General features: G+C 36.8%; 1 protein-coding gene across 7 annotated transcripts in view; it reads left to right on the top strand.

The window, feature by feature from the left end:
* Positions 1-22,894, top strand: part of CPAP (centrosome assembly and centriole elongation protein) — a 90,668-nt gene that overhangs the window by 13,136 nt on the left and 54,638 nt on the right. For all 7 annotated transcript variants that reach the window (XR_013174746.1, XM_077158773.1, XM_077158770.1 and 4 more), the window contains exons 8-10: positions 2,157-2,289; positions 12,736-12,901; positions 22,341-22,583. Coding sequence is in view for 6 of the 7 variants with exons in the window: in XM_077158773.1 (XP_077014888.1) it covers positions 2,157-2,289; positions 12,736-12,901; positions 22,341-22,583 (542 nt within the window). In the remaining variant the exon portion in view is untranslated. The remainder of the gene's footprint in view (positions 1-2,156; positions 2,290-12,735; positions 12,902-22,340; positions 22,584-22,894) is intronic.

Below are 22,894 nucleotides of genomic sequence, written 5' to 3'. Positions count from 1 at the left end.
ATTTTGTTTATTTTGTGGGTCTAAATAATGTAATAATCACTAATTATAAAGGATTCAGATGAATTATGCTTTTAGATTTTTCATACATAACCCTGTGTCTTAACATTCCCAGGGCTTTAAAATGCATTACTTTATTGTAAAGAGAGGTAACATTTAAGTTTCTTTTACACTAGGGAGTACCCAATTTATAGTTTATGTTCCTCCAGGGTGGATCTCTGTATGTGCAAACTTTTAAAAAATTAATCTTTTTTAAATCACATTTTTTTTACCACTTCATGCATCAAATATGACCAAGAAGGAATATAGCAAACTACTAAGCTTCTTTTCTTCACTACATCATGGTGTCTAGTCCCCCTTCCTAGAGGCACCACCATTACCTTTTTATTTATGTATTCTAAAACTATTCCATGCATATAAAAGCATATGTGAGCATGTGTAAAATCTCCCTCTTTCCTTGTTTCTACACAGATAAAAGTGTGCTTTTTAAATACTATGCCACACCTTGCTTCTGGTAAATTTTGAAGATTGTTCTAACACACGTAAATCTATCTCATTCCTTTAAAAATTTTTTTTCATTGTGGCAAAATACTATACATAAAAGTTACCATCTTAACCATTTTTAAGTATACGATCCATTGGCATTAAATTCATTCACAATGTTTTGCTACCATTATCAGTGTTATTTTACAGCACTTCTTCATCACCCCAAACAGAAATTCTTTATTCATTAAGCAGTAATTCCCTATTTTCCCCTCCCTTCGACCCTGGTAACTTCTAGTCTACTTTCTGTATCTATAAATTTGCCTATTCTACATATTTCATGTAAATGTGATCATATATTTAAAAAAAAATAGTGGTGTACAACCAGTCGCTCACAATGTCATCGCATAGTTGTGTATTCATCTATGATCTAAGAATGTTCGTGTTTGTATGTTGTTTTGGTTTGTCAAAAAAAATTTAAGAACCTAAACAAATAAACAAAAGAATCAAGGCTACTGGAACACACTTCAATAGTTTCTGGTATTTCCCTTCAGCCACTCCAATACACCATAAACTAAAAAGGGACATCTGTATAATGCATAAGAATAACCTGTAGTATAACTTCTCAACTCCATTTGAAATCTCTCAGCTACTGAAAGTTTATTTTGTCTCATTTTTCTCTTCCTTGTTTTGGTCAAGAAGTCTTTCTCAATCCCATGATGCCAGGTCCTGGCTCATTCCCAGGAGTCAGGTCCCATATTGCCAGGGAGATTTACACTCCTGGGAGTCATGTCCCATGTAGGGGTGAGGGCGGTGAGTTCACCACTTGTAGTCATTTTTCCTGTGTATTTTATAATGGTAGAGACATAGAACTCATCATTTCCTTTTTATGAAGTATATTATATGTGTTGCCCACGTCATTAAAACTTATGTGTACTTAGAAATGGTTGCAGAACACTTCATTATATGAATGTAACATAAAAATATTTAATAATTTCCATAAGTTAAATACTTTAATTGGTTTTTCACTATTAGAAATAATGTGCAAATCATATTTTGCGCAAAAATATTTGTATGATTTTGCAAACTCATTCTTTAACTAGAATTTTATAAATAGAATAACTGGGCCAAAGAAGAGTTACGTGTAATTTAGTCTTGTGATAGTTATTGGATTTGTTTTGCAAAAGAGAAGTTCTGATGGATAAATTGCTTGTTTCAATTGAAGGATAGAAGTATTGGCTGTTTTACTTTTAGAAACTGTGAACTTGATGATTTAAAAAATCTTAATTTGCATTTCTTTGATTAGTAGTTAGGGGTAAACTTTTCTTTTTGGTGTTGGTTGGCTCTTTAGAACTTTTGTGTACTATTTATTCATGGTCTTAAGACGCTTGTATGTATTGGTCTTTTAAAAAATGATTTGAATGAGTTCTTTTTATAATGTTAATTCACTGTCAAATGGATACTCTTTTGAGATACGATAACTTTCTTAATTTAGATTGCTTTCCTCTGGAAAGTTAGGCCAATATAATTTTTTTTCCTTTTTATTATTTGAAGCATGGTTTCTAGCATTAATGACATAGATGTTTACCTTGTTTTAGGATCTTGGTGTTAATAGCTAGTGTTTTTGCTGCTGCAAGGCCTTTTGTGACATTTGGTATTTCTGGCCTATTCTATAGGTGACAGTGCTCGATCCCAGGTTTTGAGAGAGAAAATTTTTGAACTGGAAACAGAAATAGAAAAATTCAAAGCTGAGAATACATCTTTAGCTAAACTTCGCATTGAACGAGAAAGTGCCTTAGAAAAATTCAGGTAAGTTTGCTGCTGTCTTTAAGTGAGGAAAAAAATTCCAAGAAATGTAAATGAACAGAAGGTGAAATCTATACCACATGAATTGTTCTTTAAAAATTTTTAAATAAAGTAAACCAATGTGGTCAAAGATATCTTAAAGAGGGAAATACCCTTATTAGTTAGATCATAAATGGAATTTTGAACAGTTTGGAACTATGAATCTCAGTGCTATCTTGGCTAGCAATAAGGCAAATGTGATTTTCCACTCCTGAGTCATGACCTGACCTGATTTCACTGAGTAGCAAAACCTAACTTGAACTGAACTTGCATGTAGCTATTAATAGCCTTTTTTGTTTTTCATTTTACTTACTATGTGTTGTGTTATATTTTGTAGTAGAAATACTAAAACAAGGTCCTTGTTGGGGTTGCTATAAAATTTATAGAGTACACTGTGTTTCTTTAATTTTTTTTAAAATTACAGTGACATTCATTTTGCATACAGCCAACACTTTAAAGTATACAATCAAAGATATTTAATCAAGGTAGTAGAAGTCTTGTACACTGAATCCTACAAAACACTGTTGAAAGAAATCAAATATTTAAATAAATAATAAGAATACCATGCTCCTGGATTGGAAGACTTAATATTGCAAAGATGACAATATTCCCCAATAGGATCCACAGATTCAGTGCAATTTCTACCAAAATTCCAGTGGCCTTTTTTCCAGAAATAGAAAAGTCACACTCAAATTTATATATAATTGCAAAGTGCTCCAAATATAGAAAACAATGGAAAAGAAAAAAATCTTGAAAAACACATTTCCTAATTTCAAGACTTACTGCAAAGGCATAGTAATCAAAATAGTGCGGCACTGGCGTAAGGATATATGCTGGTTTGCAAGTATTATGTACCCCAGGAAAGCCATGCTTTAATCCTCTTCCAATCTTGTGGGAACAGTTGTTTCTTTTAATCCCTACTCAGCATTGTAGGTTGGAAACTTGATTATATTATCTCCATAAAGATATGACACACCCAATTGTGGGTATTGACTTTTGATTACATAGAGATATGACTCCATCCATGTCAGGTGGGCCTTGATAAGTTTACTGGAATCCCTTAAAAGAAGAAACATTTTGGAGAGTCAGAAATGACTGAGCTGACAGAAATGACAGAAGCCTCAGAGTCAACAGAAACTTCAGAGCAGAGCTGAGAGACAGAGAACAAGAAGCAGATGTTTGGAGATGCTTGGAGCCCAGCAGACATTTCCATGAGATGTTAAGAAAGTCAGAACCTGAAGAGAACCAAGGGAAGTCAAGAGACTAAAGCCAGCTCTGAAGAAGCAAAGTGAGGAATCCTGACAGCAACAGAGGCTGAAGGCATCAGAGCCCAAGAGCAAGGGACCAGCAGAAGCCAGCCATATGACTTGACTACCCAGCTGACAGAGGTGTTCCTGACCCATTGGCCTTTCTTGAGTGAAGGTAACCTCTTGATGATGTCTTGTTTGGACACTTTCACTTCTTTAGAACTGTAAGCTTATAACTTATTAAATTCCCCTTCATAAAAGCTGTTCCAGTTCTGGTATATCGCATACTGGCAGCTTACAAATTAACACAGGATAGAACTGAGAATCTAAAATAAACCCAAATATCTACAGCCAACTGATTTTCAACAAGGGCACCAAAATCACTCAATGGGAAAATGATAGTCTCTTTAACAAATGGTGCCAAAGAATGAAAGTTGGGCTCTTATCTCACACCACATGCAATATGAACAATATGAACATTCTACTTTTTTCTTTATCAAAATTTCTTTTAACATTTGTTCCCCTTATTATTATTTATTTTATTTTTTTAAATACCAAAGAACACCAAACAAATGCAAACATTCTTATTTTGATCATTAGTTTGCAGGTGGGGACCCTGAAGTGCAGAGTGGTATTCTGTTTTTGTAATTTCTATTTTAATTTTATTTTTTTTAATACAAAAAAAAATACCAGATAAATGCAAATATTCCTATTTTGATCATTCCATTCTACATATATAATCAATAATTCACAATATCATCACGTAGTTGCATATTCATCATCATGATCATTTCTTGGAACATTTGCATCTATTCAGAAAAAGAAATAAAATGAAAACAGAAAAAAAAATTATACATACCATACCCCTTACACCTCCGTTTCATTGATCACTAGCATTTGAAACTAAATTTATTTTAACATTTGTTCCCCCTATTATTTATTTTAACTCCATATGTTCTACTCGTCTTTTGACAAGGTAGATAAAAGGAGCATCAGACACAAGGTTTTCACAATCACACAGTCACATTGTGAATGCTGTATCATTATACAATCATCTTCAAGAAACATGGTTACAGGAACACAGCTCTACATTTTCAGGCAATTCCCTCCAGCCTCTTCATTACATCTTGAATAACAAGGTGATATCTACTTAATGCGTAAGAATAACCTCTAGGATAACCTCTGGACTCTAGAATCTCTCAGCCATTGACATTTTGTCTCATTTCACTCTTCCTCCTTTTGGTCAAGAAGGTTTTCTCAATCCCTTGATGCTGAGTCTCAGCTCATTCAATGGTTTTTCTCACTCCCTTGATGTTGAGTCTCAGCTCATTCCAGGATTCCTGTCCCACGTTGCCAGGAAGGTCCACACCCCTGGGAGTCATGTCCCATGTAGACAGGGGGAGGGTGGTGAGTTTGCTTGTTGTGTTGGCTGGAGAGACAGGCCACATCTGAGCACCAAAAGAGGTTCTCTTGGGGGTGACTCTTAGGCCTCATTTTAAGTAGGCTTGACCTCTCCTTTGTGGGGTTAAGTTTCATATGAACAACCCCAAGATTGGGGGCTCAGCCTATAGCTTTGGTTGTCCACACTGCTTGTGAGCATATCAAGAATTCAACTTGGGCAAGTTGAATTTTCCCCCAGTCTCACCATTCCCCGAAGGCACTTTGAAAATACTTTTTTATTCACTGTTCAAATCACTCTGGGATTTATTGGGGCATCACTCTGGACCAACCAACAAGATCTCATGTCCTACTCAAGGTTCCATGTACTTATGGTGTTCAGTTAAGCTGTCCACATAAGTTATATTAGGAAATGCACTAGTCAAAACATAAATTTTGTACCAAATGAACATTTTTTGCTTTAGTCTAACACATAAGTTAGTTTTAAAATATTAATTACCATCTATTTTCGGAACCCTGCAGTAATGACATTCCTTTGTTCTTCATGTAAAAATATTTTTAAAATTTGAACATTTAGTCACTCTCATTATACACTCTAGGCATTCCTAGATTATACCATCTCAGTCTTTATTGTCTATCTTTTCTTCTGATTTCATTTGTGCCCCCAGGCGTCCTCCCTCTATCATTCTCACATTCAGCTTCATTCCATGTTCTAACATTATTGTATTACAGTTAGGTAATATTGTGCTATCCATTTCTGAATTTTTACAATCAGTCCCATTGCACAGTCTGCATCCCTTCAGTTCCAATTACACAATATCTACCCTATTTCTATCTCCTGATGACCTCTCTGCTTAACTGAAATTCTCCAACTTCATTTATTAATGGTAGTTCATATCATTGAGACCATATAATATTTGTCCTTTTGTTTCTGTCTAATCTCAACATAATGTTCTCAAGGTCCATCCATGTTGTTACATTCTTCATAACTTTATTCTGTCTTACAGCTGCATAATATTCCATCGTATATATATACCACAGCTTGTTTAGCCACTCGTCAGTTGATAGACATTTTGGCTGTTTCCATCTCTTCACAATTGTAAATAATGCTGCTATAAACATTGGTGTGCACATGTCCGTTTGTGTCCCTGCCCTCATGTCCTCTGAGTATATACCTAGCAGTGGTACTGCTGGGTCATATGAGAGTTCTATACTTACCTTCCTGAGGAACTGCCAAACTGCCTTCCACAGCTGTTGTACTATTTGATATTCCCACCAACAGTGGGTAAGTGTGCCTCTTTCTCCATATCCTCTCCAGCACTTGCCATTTTCTGTTTTATTGATAATGGCCATTTTCATAGGTGTGAGATATCTCATTGTGGTTTTGATTTGCATTTCTCTGATAGCCAGAGAATTGAGCATCTTTTTATGTGCCTTTTGGCCATTCGTATTTCCTCTTCTGAGAAGTATCTTTTCAAGTCTTTTGCCCATTTTGTAATTGGGTTGGCTGTCTTTTTGTTGTTGAGTTGAACAATCACTTTAAATCTTCTGGATACTAGACCTTTATCTGATATATCATTTCCAAATATTGTCTCCCATTGTGTAGGCTGTCCTTTTACTTTCTTGACGAAGTTCTTTGATGCACAAAAGTGATTAATTTTGAGGAGTTCCCATTTCTTTCTTTCTTTCTTCAGTGCTCTTGCTTTGGGGGTAAGGTCTAGGAAACCACCTCCTATTATAAGATTTATAAGATATTTCCCCACGTTTTCTTCTAACAGTGTTATGGTCTTAGATCTAATGGTTAGGTCTTTGATCCATTTTGAGTTAATTTTTGTATAGGGTGTGAGATATGGGTCCTCTTTCATTCTTTTGCATATGGATATCCAGTTCTCTAGGCACCATTTATTGAAGAGACTGTTCTGTCCCAGGTGAGTTGGTTTGACTGCCTTATCAAAGATCAATTGTCCATATATGAGAGGGTCTACATCTGAACACCCTATTCGGTTCCATTGGTCAGTGTATCTATCTTTATGACAGTACCATGCTGTTTTGACCACTATAGCTTAATAATACGCCTTAAAGTCAGGTAATGTGAGCCCTCCAACTTCATTTTTTTTCTCAGGATACTTTTAGCTATTCAGGTTACCCTGCCTTTGCAAATAAATTTGTTTATTGGTTTTTCTATTTCTGAAAAGTAAGTTTGTGGGATTTTAATTGGTATTGCATTGAATCTGTGAATCAGTTTAGGTATCTTAACTATATGTAGTCTTCCAATCCATGAACATGGTATGCCCTTCCATCTATTTAGTTCTTCTGTGATTTCTTTTAACAATTTCTTGTAGTTTTCTTTGTATAGGTTTTTTGTCTCTTTAAAATTATTCCTAAATATTTTATTATTTTGGTTGCAAATGTGAATGGAATTTTTTTCTTGATTTCCCCCTCAGATTGTTCATTACTAGTGTATAGAAACACTGCAGATTTTTGAGGGTTGATCTTGTAACGTGCCACTTTGCTGTACTCATTTATTAGCTCTAGTAGTTTTGCTGTGGATTTTTCGGGGTTTTTGACATACAGTATCTCACTGCAAACAGTGAGAGTTTTACTTCTTCCTTTCCAATTTTGATGCCTTGTATTTCTTTTTCTTGTCTAATTGCTCTGGCTAGAATTTCCAACACAGTGTTGAATAACAGTGATGATGGTGGACATCCTTGTCTTGTTCCTGATCTTAGGGGTAAAGTTTTCAGTTTTTCTCCATTGAGGATGATATCTGTTGGCTTTTCATATATTCCCTTTATCGTGTTGAGGAAGTTCCCTTCTATTCCTATGCTTTGAAGTGTTTTTAACAGGAAAAGATATTGAATTTTGTCAAATGCCTTTTCTGCATCAATCGAGATGATCATGTGGTTTTTCTGCTTTGATTTGGTATATTACATTAATTGATTTTCTTATGTTGAACCAACGTTGCACACCTGGGATGAATCCTCCTTGGTCATGGTGTATCATTCTTAATGTGGTGCTGGAATAGATTTGCAAGGATTTTGTTGAGGATTTTGCATCTATATTCATTAGAGAGATTGGTGTGTAGTTTTCTTTTTTTGTAATATCATTATCTGGCTTTGGTATGAGGGTGATGTTGGCTTCATAGAATGAGTTAGTAGCTTTCCCTCCTCTAATTTTTTTGAAGAGTTTGAGCAGGATTGGTAGTAATTCTTGAATGTTTAGTAGTATTTAGATATGAAGTTGTCTAGTCCTGGACTTTTCTTTTTGGGAAGCTTCTTAATGACTGATTCAGTTTCTTTACTTGTGGTTGGTTTGTTGAGGTCATCTATTTCTTCTCGAGTCAGTGTTGGTTGTTCATGCCTTTCTAGGAAGTTGTCCATTTCATCTAAGTTGTCTAGTTTATTTGTATAAAGTTGTTCATCGTATCCTCTCATTACTTCCTTTAGTTTTGTGAGGTCAGTGGTTATATCTCCTCTTCCATTTCTGATCTTATTTATTTGCATCCTCTCTCTTCTTTTTGTCAGTCTCACTAAGGGTCCATAAATCTTATTGATTTTCTCATAGAATCAACTTCTGGTTTTGAGTTTCTTGATTGTTTTCATGTTCTAAATTTCATTTATTTCATTTATTTCTGTTCTAATCTTCATTATTTCTTTCCTTTTGCTTGCTTTGGGGTTAGTTTGCTGTTCTTTACTTCTTTCAAGTGGACAGTTAATTCCTTGATTTTTGCTATTTCTTCTTTTTTGATATAGGCATTTTAGGGCAATAAATTTCCCTCTTAGCACTGCCTTTGCTGCATCCCATAAATTTTGATATATTGTGTTTTCATTTTCATTTGCCTCAAGATATTTGCTGATTTATCTTATAATTTCTTCCTTGACTCACTGGTTATTTAAGAGTGTGTTGTTGAGCCTCCATATATTTGTGAATTTTCTGGCACTCTGCCTGTTATTGATTTCCAACTTCATTCCTTTATGAACTGAGAAAGTGTTTTGTATGATTTCAATCTTTTTAAATTTATTGAGACTTACTTTGCGATCCAGCATATGGTCTATCCTTGAGAATGATCCATGAGCACTTGAGAAAAAGGTGTATCCTGCTGTTGTGGGGTGTAATGTTCTATAAATGTCTGTTAAATCAAGTTCGTTTATTGTAATATTCAAATTCTCTCTTTCTTTATTGATCCTCTGTCTAGATGTTCTGTCCATTGATAAGAGTGGGGATTTAAAGTCCCCAACTATTATGTAGATGTGTCTATTTCTCTTCTCAGTGTTTTCAGTGTTTCCCTCAGGTATTTTGGAGCATTCTGGCTCGGTGCATAAATATTTATGATTGTTATGTCTTCTTGTTGAGTTATACCTTTTATTAATACATAATGTCCTTTTTTGTCTCTTTTAACTGTTTTGCATTTGGAGTCTAGTTTGTTGGATATTAATATAGCTACTCCTACTCTTTTCTGATTGTTATTTGCATGAAATATGTTTTCCCGACCATTCACTTTCAATCTGTGTTTATCCTTGGGTCTAAGCAGTGTTTCCTATAGACAGCATATAAATGGGTCGTGTGTTTTAATCCATTCTGCCAGTCTATGTCTTTTGATTGGGGAGTTTAATCCATTAACATTTAGTGTTATTACTGTACGGGCAGTACTTTTTTCTGCTGTTTTGCCTTTTGGATTTTATATATCTAATTTTTCTTCTTTTTACCTTTATTTGATAGTCTTCATTTCTACACTCCTCTCCGCACCTCTCTCTCCTGTCTTTTTATATCTGTCTCTAGTGCCCCCTTTAGTATTTCTTCACAGCTGATATGTTGGTCACAAATTCTCTCGGTGATTTTTTGCCTGAAAATGTTTTAATTTCACCCTCATTTTTGAAGGACTATTTTGCTGGATATAGAATTCTTGGTTGGCAGTTTTTCTCTTTTAAGTAATTTAAATATATCATCCCACTGTCTTCCCACCTCTACGGTTTCTGCTGAGAAATCTACACATAGTCTTATTGGGCTTCCCTTTTATGTGATGGATTGATTTCCTCTTGCTGCTTTCAAGATTCTCTTTTTCTCTTGACATCTTACATTCTGATTAGTAAGTGTCTTGGAGTACGTCTATTTGGATCTGTTCTGTTTTGGTACGCTGCACTCCTTGAATCTGTAATTTTAAATTGGCTGTTACTAAGGATCTCTTGTACTGACGAATCAGTTTTCTTTTGCACTTTCCAAAGTAGAGTCTCTGACTTTGTCTACTGAAGTAGACCATAACATGTCTTTGTGTGGATTTGAGTTTATCCTGCTTTCAGTTTGTTGAGCCCCCCTGCTGTGCTGTGTGAATTCATGTCTTTTATCAAACTTAGAAAGTTTTTGACCATTGTTTCTTTGAATGTTTTTTCCCTGCCCCTTTTCTCCTTCTGAGATTCCCTTTATGTGTACTTTTGTATGCTTGATGGTGTGTCCCACAGGTTTCTAGGCAGTGTTCATTTCATTCTTTTTTCTTCCATCTCCTCAGGTTTCAGTTGCTCTCTCTTCAAGTTCACCGATTATCTTTTCTCTGTGCTCATATGTGCTGTTCAACCCTTTTAAAGAAATTTTCATTTCAGCCATTGTGTTTTTCAGCCGTAGAATTTCTGTTTAGTCCCTTTTTATATTTCTATTTCTTTATTGACATTCTACATTGGTTCTCCTGATTTACTTTAGTTTTTTGAGTCCATGGTTTCCTTTTCTTTGATCATATATAAATAAAACAGTTGAACTGTTTGACTGTTAAGTCTGATGTTTGGGTTTGGTCATGAATAATTTCTATTTTCCTGTGAATGGACCTGTGGTAGTTAGATTCAGTTGTCAACTTGGCCAGGTGAAGGTGCCTAGTTTTGTTGCTGCGGACATGAGCCAATGGTACATGAACCTCATCTGTTGCTAATTACATCTGCAGTCGGCTAGGAGGCGTGCCTGCTGCAGTGAATGACGTTTGACTTAATTGGCTGGTGCTTAAATGAGAGAACAATGTCTGCACAGCCCAAGCAGCTCAGCATACCTCATCTCAGCACTCGCAGCTCAGCCCAGGCCTTTGGAGATGCAGAAAGGAATCACCCTGGGGAAAGTTGTTGGAGCCCAGAGGCCTGGAGAGAAGGCCAACAGAGGCTGTCCTGTGCCTTCCCATGTAAGAAAGAACCTCAGGTGAAAGTTAACTGCCTTTTCTCTGAAGAACTAATGAAATAAATCCCCTTTTATTAAAAAATCAATCCATCTCTGGTGTGTTGCATTCTGACAGCTAGCAAACTAGAACAGGACCATTCTTTCCTTTTCTTTGTATGCTTTATAATGTTTGTTGAACTGGACATTTTGAATAGTCTGAGGTAACTCTGGAATCAGATTCTCTATCCTCTTCAGATTCCTGTTATTGCTTATTGAAGACTGCAGTCATGTTTGTTTAGTGACTTTTCCAAGCTATTTTTGCTAATACTATATTCCTTTTTGTGTGTGGTCACCAAAGCTTCCGTTCTGTTATTTCTTTGGTCTGCCAGTGACCTCAGTATTTTCTTAAATGCCTGGATCAAATAAGAAAAGAAATAAAAAATTGTTCTCTCTTTAAATTATTTCTATAGACTCAGCTGAGAAGTTTGTTTGGTCCAAGGGGTATGAAACAGTGTACAGCCTCTGTGCTGGTCCCTCAGTCAACCACAAGTCTGATCAAAATATTGAACCATGTGCTTTGGAGGAACAGGTCTTTATTGCCCACCCCTGGTACCAGCAAGATGCACAAGAAACAAGGGCTGCTTTCCTAACAGCTGCCTGCTGTGGGGCTGGGGTGGGGAGCAGTAGCTGCTATTTAAAACACCAACATTCACTGATATTTACCAGCTTTTTTTTTCATCATGTGTTTTCCTGGATGCCACAACAGTGCAGCTAGGATGTTGGGTTCCAAGGTAGTTGATTCTGACTGTTCTTGCCAGCCAGTAGTTGTTTGGTGGAAGGACCAATTCCTGGGGCTCTTTACTCTGCCATCTTCTGAGACACCACTCCTGAATTTCTTTTCTAAAATCTCAATTATGAATTCTAAAACACATCTGGTTCCAGAAATTCCATATTAACTATTGTAGACCAGTATCAAACTATTTAAAAAGAAATTCAGTTGTTTTATATGTATTCTGAGTGAGGTGTGTTTAAAAATCAAATCCCAAAGAGTAAATATAAAGGAAATACCTTTTTCTGCTCATATATATTGGAAATACATGCTTATAGACAAACAGTGGTAAAGGATCTAAGTGAAAACTTAGATCCTTCTCCACTTGGTGTTCCTCTGCTGAGCGTGTACTTTGTCCAGGTAGCCTCATGGCTTGTTCTCTCACTTCCTTGAGGACTTTCTTTAAATGTTATTTCAGCAGGTGGCCACAGCAAACATTTCAGCCTCCTGCTCTGGATTTTTTCCTAGCCTCCATCTTTGCCTAATTTTTTTCGTTAACATTTCTAATAGTTTTTATACTTACTTATCTTGTTTATAGCCTGTCTCTTCCATAAGCATGTAAGACCCTTCATGGAGGTAAATACTCTTGTTGTTTTCATAGTATCAGGTGTCGTGCCTCTTTCAGTATGTGTTCACTGAACGCTTGTCGAATGACTTGGTTGGTTTTTCAATTTTATGTATTAGAGAACGATTCACCAAGACTTGTCACTCTTTGATTCCAGGTGTCTCCAGTGTCCCATTTTGCTATAACATGTTCCTCACTGTTGTAATGGTCCCCCTAGTTGATAACATATTTGGCCATTTTAGGAAAGAAATTGCAGATTTTGAGCAACAGAAAGCAAAAGAATTGGCTCGAATAGAAGAGTTCAAAAAGGAGGAAATGCGGAAACTACAAAGAGAACGCAAAGTTTTTGAAAAATATACTACAGCTGCAAGAGCTTTTCCAGATAAAAAAGAGCGTGAAGAAATCCAGGTATACCAGTTCTGTATATTACACTCAGATGTTATTAATGGTGACAGTCTTATAAAAATCTGAATAGAATGATTTGAGGGTCATAGAAAATTTGAGTATCAGTCCCATTAATCATTCATTTGCTCAATAATAACATTTCTGAGATGTTGCATCAGGAATATCTTTTGTAGTCTGACTTTTGAAGAGTTAAATATATAATTCTTTTCTTACTAAAGGCTTACTGAAATCTATGACAGACTTTGAAAATGATATGGCTAAATTAACAGGCCAGGAACTGAAATGTTGTGTTGGTCTTTTTGACCACTGCACATCAAATACTATTAATCCTGTTCATTTAATAATAATTTTAATACAAACTTGGTATTTAATTCTAAAACTCCTAACCAGTCAGCCAGATTATCAGTCCTGTTTATTTCAGAATTAGACATGGACACAATCTGTGAATTTTAGTAATTAAAAAAGAATGAATGCGTTTCTAGCTAAAACATAAAACTTGTAGAAAAAAAATATATATATACATAATGTTGGTATATACCAAGATTTCGAACACAAGCCACAAAAAACAAACTATAAAAGAAAAAACTGGTACATTGGACTTTATCAAAATTCAAACTTAAGCTTAGCAAAAAAAAAAAGTTAAATTGCTATCCATTGCTTACAGCATAAAATGCAAACTCATCTGCTTTCCGTATTTTAAATATTAATGTGCTTGAGTTCCATCTTCGCCTTCTTCTTTTCTCATGTAAGATGCTTATCCATGAGTAATCTCATCAACATATATATGATGTTGTTTAGGGTTTTTAATTCTATTCATTTATTTTTGTGGAGAGAAACATGTACCATTATATTTGATGAATGCTCAGTTTATTAAATCTAACATATTAGCCTTTGAAAATCTAAGAACATTTTATTTCAATAAGTAATATGTACCTATTCACAAGGAAATGATGTACAGTGAAATCTCTCCCTCTCATCCTTGCCCTAGCCACCTAATTCACTTTTGTATAGGAAACCACAGTTAACAGTGTCTTGTTATGTTTCTAGAGAAATTTTATGTCTATATAACCAAATACATATGTTCCTATTTTTAAATCATTTTTATTGATATATATTCACATACTGTGTAATCATTCAAAGTGTACAATCAGTGGTTCACAGTATCGTCATGTAGTTCTGCATTTATCATCACAATTACCTTTTTTTTTGCACAATATCATCATATAGTTCTGCGTTTATTATCACAATTGCCTTTTTTTTGGCGAAAAATGACATATATACTGTGCTGGTTTGAAATGATGTATGTACCCTAGAAAAGCCGTGTTTTAATCCTAATCCCATTTTGTAAAGGCAGCGTTTCTTCTAATCCCTATTCAGTATTGTTTGTTTGACACTGTAATTAGATCATCTCCCTGGATATGTGATTTAATCAAGGGTGTTTGTTAAGCTGGATTAGATAGAGGCATGTCTCCACCCATTTGGGTGGGTCTTGATTGGTTTCTAAAGTCCTATAAAAGAGGAAACATTTTGGAGAATGAGAGATTCAGGGAAAGCAGAGAAGAACAGCATAGCCATGAGAAGCAGAGAACACACAAGCCATTGACCTTTGGAGATGAAGAAGGAAAATGCCTCCCGTTATGAAGCAGGAAGCCAGGATAGAAGGCTAGCAGATGACGTTGTGCTTGCCATATACCCTTCTAGCTGAGAGAAACTGTGACTGTGTTCACCATGTGCCCTTCCAGATGAGAGAGAAACCCTGAACTTCATCGGCCTTCTTGAACCAAGGTATCTTTCTCTGGATGCCTTTGATTGGACATTTCTATATACTTGTTTTAATTGGGAATTTTCTTGGCCTTAGAACTGTAAACTAGCAACTTATTAAATTCCCCTTTTTAAAAGCCACTCCATTTCTTTTTTCTTTTTTTTACATGGGCAGGCACCGGGAATCGAACCCGGGTCCTCGGGCATGGCAGGCAAGCACTCTTACCTGCTGAGCCACCGTGGCCCGCCTGCCACTCCATTTCTGATATATTGCATCCTGGCAGCTGGCAAACTAGAACATATTTTTTAAAAGGCAATAAATTTCAAAGCACATTGCAACAATAGTTGATGTTCTGGAGAGGCTGGCCCCCTCTGCATTTCAGTACTTATCTGGTCCAGGGACCCATCTGGAGTTTGTAGGTTTCTGGAAAGTTACCCTAGTACATGTAACCTTTGTAGAATCTTATATAATTCCGTAGATGTTCTTTAGGATTGGCAGGAATGGTTTTGGTTGGGGTTTGGCAAAGTGTGATAGGTAGCAACGTCTAATTGAAGCTTGCATAAGAACGACCTATAGAGTAGCCTCTTGACTCTGTTTGAACTTTCTTAGCCACCATTACCTTATTTGGTACACTTCTTTTCCCCATTTTGGTCAGGATGGCCTTGTTGATCCCATGGTGCCAGGGCCAGGCTCATCCCTGGAAGACTTTCACACCACCAGGAAGACTTTCACCCCTGGATGTCATGTCCCACATAGAGGGGAGGGCAATGATTTCACTTACAGAGCTGGACTTAGAGAGAGTGAGGCCACATCTGAGCAGCCAAAGAGGTCCTCTGGAGGTGACTCTTAGGCATACCTATAGGTAGGCTAAGCTTCTCCACTACATACATAAGCTTCACAAGAGCACGCCTCAAGATCAAGGGCTTGGCTTTTTGATTTGTGTGTCCCTAATGTTTGACACAGCATCAGGGTTTCCTTGGTGGTAAAGTTTAATAGTTCCATTTTTTTTCCCCCATCCCTCAAGGGACTTCCTCAGTACTTAAAAAAAAATTTTGATTGTGAAATATAACATATATACAAAAAAGTAATACATTTCCAAGTACATTTTAACAAGTAGTTATAGAACAGATTTTAAAGTTGGGTATGGGTTACAGTTCCACGATTTTTCCTTCTAGCTGCTCGAAGACACTAGAGACCAAAAAAAAATCAATATAGTGATTCAGCATTCATATTCATTTGTTAAATTCTGTCTTCTCTGTTATATTCCACCTTCTCTTTAAACACGTATATACATAAAAACAATAAATTTCAATGTATATTGCAACAATTAGTTGTAGAACAGATTTCAGAGTTTGGAATGGGTTACAGTTCCACAATTTTAGGTTTTTATTTCTAGTTGCTCTAAGGTACTAGAGGCTAAAAGATTCAGCACTTATACTCATTTTTAAACCCAGTCTTCTGTATAACTCCACCATCACCTTTGATCTTTCTCCCACTCCTTAGGGGTATTTGGGCTAACTCTTTCATATTGGAAGGGGCTGTCTGTAATATGGGATGGGGGATGGAACTAGTTGATGTCCTGGAAGGGCTGGCCTCTCTGCATTTCAGGACTTATCTGGTCTAGAGACCCTTTTGGATGCTGTATGTTTTGGAAAGTTAGCCTAGTGCAAGGAAACTTTGTAGAATCTTATATAATGCACCAGGTGTGCTGGTTTGAATGGATGTATGCCCCCTAGAAAAGCCATGTTTTAATCAAAATCCCATTTCATAAAGGTAGAGTAATCCCTATTCAATACTGTATGTTTGCAACTGTAATCAGATCATCTCCCTGGATGATGTGATTTAGTCAAAAGTGGTTGTTAAACTGGATTAGGTGATGACATGTCTCCACCCATTTGGGTGGGTCTTGATTGGTATACTGGAGTCCTATAAAAGAGGAAACATTTTTGGAGAATAGGAGATTCAGACAGAGCAGTACCACAAAGCAGAGAGTCCATGAGCCAGTGACCTTTGGAGATGAAGAAGAAAAACGCCTCCCGGGGAGCTTCATGAAACTAGAAGCCAGGAGAGAAAGCTAGCAGATGACGCCGTGTTTGCCATGTGCCCTTCCAGATGAGAGAGAAACTCTGACTGTGTTCGCCATGTGCCCTTCCACTTGAGAAAGAAACTGTGAACTTCATTGACCTTCTTGAACCAAGGATGGATGCCTTTGATTGGACATTTCTATAGATTTGTTTTCATTGGAACATTTTCTTGGCCTTAGAACTGTAAACTAGCGACTTATTGAATTCCCCTTTTTTTAAAGGCCATCCTGTCTCTAGTATATTGCATTCTGGCAGCTAGCAAACTAGAAAACTAGGTATTCTTTAGGATTGGCAGGAATGGTTTTGGTTGGGGTCTGGCAAGTCATGATAGATAGCAATGTGTAACTGAGGCATGCGTAAGAGTGACCTCCAGAGTAGCCTCTAGACTCTTTGAACTCTCTTAGCCACAGATATGTTGTTATACTTGGTTTCCCTCTTTTGTCAGGATGGCATCATTGATCCCACGGTGCCAGGAACAGATGCATCCCTGAGGGTCATCTCCCATGCTGCCAGGGAGACTTTCATCCTTGGATGTGATGTCCCATGTGGGGAGTGCAATGGTTTCACTTGCAGAGTTGGACTTAGAGCAAGGCCACATCTGAGCAACAAAAGAGGTCCTCTGGAGGTGACTCTTAGGCATACATATAGGTAGGCTAAGCTTCTCTACTATATACATAAGCTTCACAAGAGCAAGCCTCATGATCAAGGATATCAAGGTATCCCCAATGTTTGGGTATCTGGGTAAAGTTTAACAGACTTTGCCAATACTTTTTATTATCTGCTTAAGATACTCTAGGATGTATCCAGGCATTATGTTAAGCTGTACAGAATTAGGCCCACATTCTTATTCTGGGCTCCCTGTGTTCAGATTGTTTAAATGATCTATCTGAACAGGTTTAGTTAGATTATGTGCTACAGAAAATTTAGGTTCTGGGCAAAATAAACCTTTCTTCCTTTGTCCTCAAAAAGTAGATGAGGTTCTAAAATACAGACAGTGTCATCCTTACCCCTGTTTTCTGAATTACCTTAATCCCGACCTGATTGGCTTCATTCTTATCTCTAAATACCAGATTATATGTATATAACACAGCTGCCAGACTTAATGTGACTGGTATAAGAGCTTACAATCTAGGTCCCTGTTTTCTCACAAGTATTTTCTAAATTAGACCATACAATATTTGCTCCTTTGTTTCTGGCTTATTTTGCCTCACTAAATCTCCCTTTGGTTCATTCACATGTTGCATGCCTCACAACTTCTTTCCTGTTTTGTAACAGCATAATATTTGATCATATGTATATACCACTGTTCGCCATTCTATTTCTCAGTCAGTGCATTCTTCAGCCACCTCCATTCATTGGGAATCATGTATAATGTCCAAAGTTGACCTCTCTGCTTTAAGCCTCCAGCTAATTAATTAAATGTCACTCATTGCAGAAGGCATTCCCTTTAGTAATCAGCTGTAGATGAATTTCACATGCTGAGATTTAAGTCCACAGCAACAGAACAACTGGGTACCATCACCTGGCCTTGTTGATACCTGAATGTAACCACTATAAGTACCGTCTAGCCTGGTGCTGCAACAGAAGGCTGGCCCTCCTTCTTGACCCCAGAGCAAAGTGTTGCCTTTGAAATAATGTGTTCTATTCAGTAATGTAACCACTAAGTAGTGTGGCTGTTTAAATTCAAATTAATTTAAAATATAAAAATTAAAAATTCAGTTGTCTACAAAAGAGGCCTGTGAGCCTGTCTTTCTTCTCTGCCACCTACGTACAACCTGGTGAGAATATAATCTACTCTGCTGCTTGTGAAGGCACTTAAATGAAAAGTGGATGTCAAGTTTTACATTAGGTATTAATTAGGTGATGTAGGCCTCTCACTGCTATTAGTCGGATATCAGAATGGCCTTGAGGTGGTGGAAAATACTTTCTTGCTCTGTCTACACTCCCTTAGCTCTGTCACTCCCCATAATTTCACTGGCTTCTCCGATGTAGGTGACTAGTCTCTCCTCAGCCCTGACATCAATCTTGATTTCTGTTTGTACAGTTTAGATTGCTTCTAGACATTTCCAGTGGTTTCTTCGCTTACAGTCATTTAGTCTGTGTGAACCAACTCATTTTTTTAAAGCCTCTTTCTTCTCACAGATTCCAAATAGAGCCTGTTGTCAGGGCAGCTAGTTTTTTTTTTTTTTTTTTTGAGAATAGTTTATTACCTTCAACATGTAACTATATTCTCACGTAATTATTTTTAATTTAAATAAATGATTCCTTACAAGACTATAATAACCCACAGGCCATGAGGTTGGTTTTTCCATTTTCTGGATGTGAAGGTTTACCACAGCTCTGTTGCAATGACATTTAACATAAAATCTTTTGTAAGCTTGATAACCAATTGCACCTGTTCCAGCAGCAATTGTAACACTGCAACCCATTCATATGTTGGAATTGGAAGTCAGACTCATGGCATCATTGCTTGCAGGGTGTAGGTACAGGATACTGAGCACAAATGGGACTGGCAAGGACAACCCAAGTCAAGGGGTCTTAATGATTGTTTTTAATCGTCAGAGATATTGACACAAAACTAAGAAAGTGAAAGTATTGGGAACTAAGGGAAGAAAATGTGCCAAGAGGGAGGAAGTAGACCATCATGTTGAATGCTGTGGAGAGGCCAAGTAAGTTGACTTAAAGTCACTTTGCTGTATTTAGCAATATGAAGATCACAGTTGATTTAACAGGAGCTCTTTTGAGGAAATTAAAGGTGTTGAAGGCTGATTGCGCTCAGTTGAGTGGTAAATGCTAGATGAAATAGTGACTGGATATTGCAACTCAAGAAGTAAGGCTGAGAATGGTTAGAAAGAGATAAGTCAGTAGTGAATGGAGTGGATTTTGAAGGTCCAAGGAGGGTTAGTTTGTTTTTAAGATAGGAGACACTACAGCATGTCTGAATGCTCATGGAAATAACGCAGTAGAAGAAGGTTCAAGATGCAGGTGAGATGTCTGATGCGGAGGAGAAAGGGAGAAGATTCCAAGGTCTGAGAAAAGTGGAGAAGGTATATGTCTTAGTGTCTTAGGGCTGTCATATTAAGTGGGTGGCTTAAAACAATAGAAATTTATTGTCTCATAATTCTGAGGCTAGAAGGCTGAAATCAAGGTGTTGAAACCTGTAGGGGAGAATCCTTCCTTGGCTCTTCCTAGCTTCTGGTATTTGTTAGCAATCCTTGGCATTCCCTAACAGCTATAGCACTTTAGTCCCTGCCTCCATCTTCACATGGCGTTCCACTGCCTCATCTGTCTCCAAATTTCCCTCTTATAAGGACAAAAGTCATACTGGGTTAGGGCCCACCCTAATCCAGTTTGGTCCCATTTTAACTAATTCCATCTGCAATGACCCTCTTTCAAATAAGGTCCCCACTGTTCTAGTTTGCCAGCTGCCAGAATGCAATATACCAGAAACGGAATGGCTTTTAAAAAGGGGAATTTGATAAGTTTCTAATTTACAGTTCTAAGGCCAAGAAAATGTCCCAATTAAAACAAATCTATAGATATGTCCAATCAAAGGCATCCAGGGAAAGATACCTTGGTTCAAGAAGGCCGATGAAATTCAGGGTTTCTCTCACTCAAGTGAGAGAGAAACATGATGAACACAGTCATGGCTTGTCCCTCAGCTGGAAGGACACATGGTGAGCATGGCATCATCTACTAGCTTTCTCTCTTGGCTTCTTATTTCATGAAGCTCTCTGGGAGGCGTTTTCCTTCTTCCTCTCCAAAGGCCACTGGCTGATAGACTCTCTGCTTTTTGTGGCTATGACTTTCTGCTCTCAGAATCTCTCATTCTCCAAAATGTTTCCTCTTTTTTTTTTTTTTTTTTTTTGATTTTCCTTTTTTCTTTTTTTTATTAATTAACGGAAAAAAAGAAATTAACCCTACATTTAGAAATCATACCATTCTACATATGCAATCAGTAATTCTTAACATCATCACATAGATGCATGATCATCGTTTCTTAGTACATTTGCATCGGTTTAGAAGAACTAGCAACACAACAGAAAAAGATATAGAATGTTAATATAGAGAAAAAAATAAAAGTAATAATAATAGTAAAAAAAAAAAAACCTATAGCTCAGATGCAGCTTCATTCAGTGTTTTAACATGATTACTTTACAATTAGGTATTATTTTGCTGTCCATTTTTGAATTTTTGTATCTAGTCCTGTTGCACAGTCTGTATCCCTTCAGCTCCAATTACCCATTATCTTACCCTGTTTCTAACTCCTGCTGGACTCTGTTACCAATGACATATTCCAAGTTTATTCTCGAATGTCGGTTCACATCAGTGGGACCATACAGTATTTGTCCTTTAGTTTTTGGCTAGACTCACTCAGCATAATGTTCTCTAGGTCCATCCATGTTATTACATGCTTCATAAGTTTATCCTGTCTTAAAGCTGCATAATATTCCATCGTATGTATATAAGACAGTTTGTTTAGCCACTCTTCTGTTGATGGACATTTTGGCTGTTTCCATCTCTTTGCAATTGTAAATAACGCTGCTATAAACACTGGTGTGCAAATGTCCGTTTGTGTCTTTGCCCTTAAGCTAGTTTTGACTTAGGCATCTGTTTTAGTTTGTTACTGCTGTTTTAGTATGTACTGCAGAAACACAATATACCAGAAATGGGTTGGGTTTTATAAAGGTAATTTATTAAGTTACAGGTTTACAGTTATAAGGTCATAAAAAAGTCCAAACTAAGGCATCCAGAGAACTTTGGCTCAAGAAAAGCCAATCTGGGAAGGCATGTGGCTTGTGTCTGCTTTTCCTTTGGCTCCTGGTTTCAAACAGCTTCCCCTGGAGTGTTTACTTTCTGCATCTCCAAATGTCTCTGTCTGTGTCAACTCTCAGGCAACTGTTTTTTTCCAAAATATCTCCCCCTTTAAAAGACTCCAGTAAACTAATCAAGACTCACCATGAATGTGTGGAGTCACATCTCCATCAAATATAAAGGGCTGCCTGTAATTGGGCACATTACATCTACATGGAGTAATCTAATCAAAGGGCCATGCCCACAATGGAGTGGGTCACTCTCTATGGAAACAATGTAATCAAAGGTCTCCACCCACAATATGGAATCAGGATTAAAGGACATGGCTTTTCTGGGGTACACAGTACTTTCAAACCAGCATATTCTTCCCTTTTCCTAACTCTTCTTTTAGTTATTTCCGTTAATTTTTCTTCACTGGTCCTTCATTTATCCTGTTCTTTTTCAGTTAACATCTTAGTTTAGCCCTTTATTACCTAATGGCTGTATTACAATCATGAGCTCTTGAAGTAGTGTCTGCCTTATCTTTCCTGACTTGTGGAATTAATTTTGTAATATGGTATAAGGTGAGGCTCTAAGTTGGTCCTCTGCTCCCTTCGGAAAAATCCGATTTTACTTTTCATTTGTTGACTAAACCTTTTCTCCTGTCTATAATGCTTCCTTTATCATATAAAATTCTGAAGATATTTTTGGGGGGACTAGCTCTTCTATTTCATTGACATGTCTCTGTTCTTATATCACATTTTAAAAAATTTTAATAATACCCCCCCCCCCTTTTTTGGAGGCTTTAAAACAGCAGATAGCAGATTTACAGGAAGATTTGAAAAGAAAGGAAGCAAAATGGTTAAGCACACACAGCCGTCTTAGAAGCCAGATAGAAATGTTAGTCAAAGAGAACACGGACCTCCGGGAAGAAATAAAAATGATGGAAAGATTTCGACTGGATGCCTGGAAGAAAGCAGAAGCTTTTGAAAGCAGCATAAAGGCTGATCAGCACATCACTATTGTGAAAAAAGATGAATCCATGGTAAGTTTAGAAGGCAATTAGGTTTTGTCAGGTCGGGGACAGGATATTATAATATTTTGAGCACTGCTATACAGGTAGTTTTAAAATTCTTTTTTTTTTTTCTTTGCAAGTATAATGTCATTTTATTCTCGGTACATTTTTAATAACATTTCTTATTGTGAAATGTAACACATACAAAAACATGACAAATTTCAATTTAATAAGTAGTTATAGAGCAAATTTCAAAGTATAGTATGGGTTGCAGTTCGACAATTTCAGACATTTCCCTGTGGCTCTTCAATTAAAATTCATTTTTATAATTCTTATAAAGG

Source organism: Tamandua tetradactyla, chromosome 4, assembly GCF_023851605.1.
Source record: "Tamandua tetradactyla isolate mTamTet1 chromosome 4, mTamTet1.pri, whole genome shotgun sequence".
NCBI lineage: Eukaryota > Metazoa > Chordata > Mammalia > Pilosa > Myrmecophagidae > Tamandua > Tamandua tetradactyla.
The sequence above is the reverse complement of the archived record's forward strand: the minus strand, read 5'-3'. Positions and strand labels throughout refer to the sequence as shown.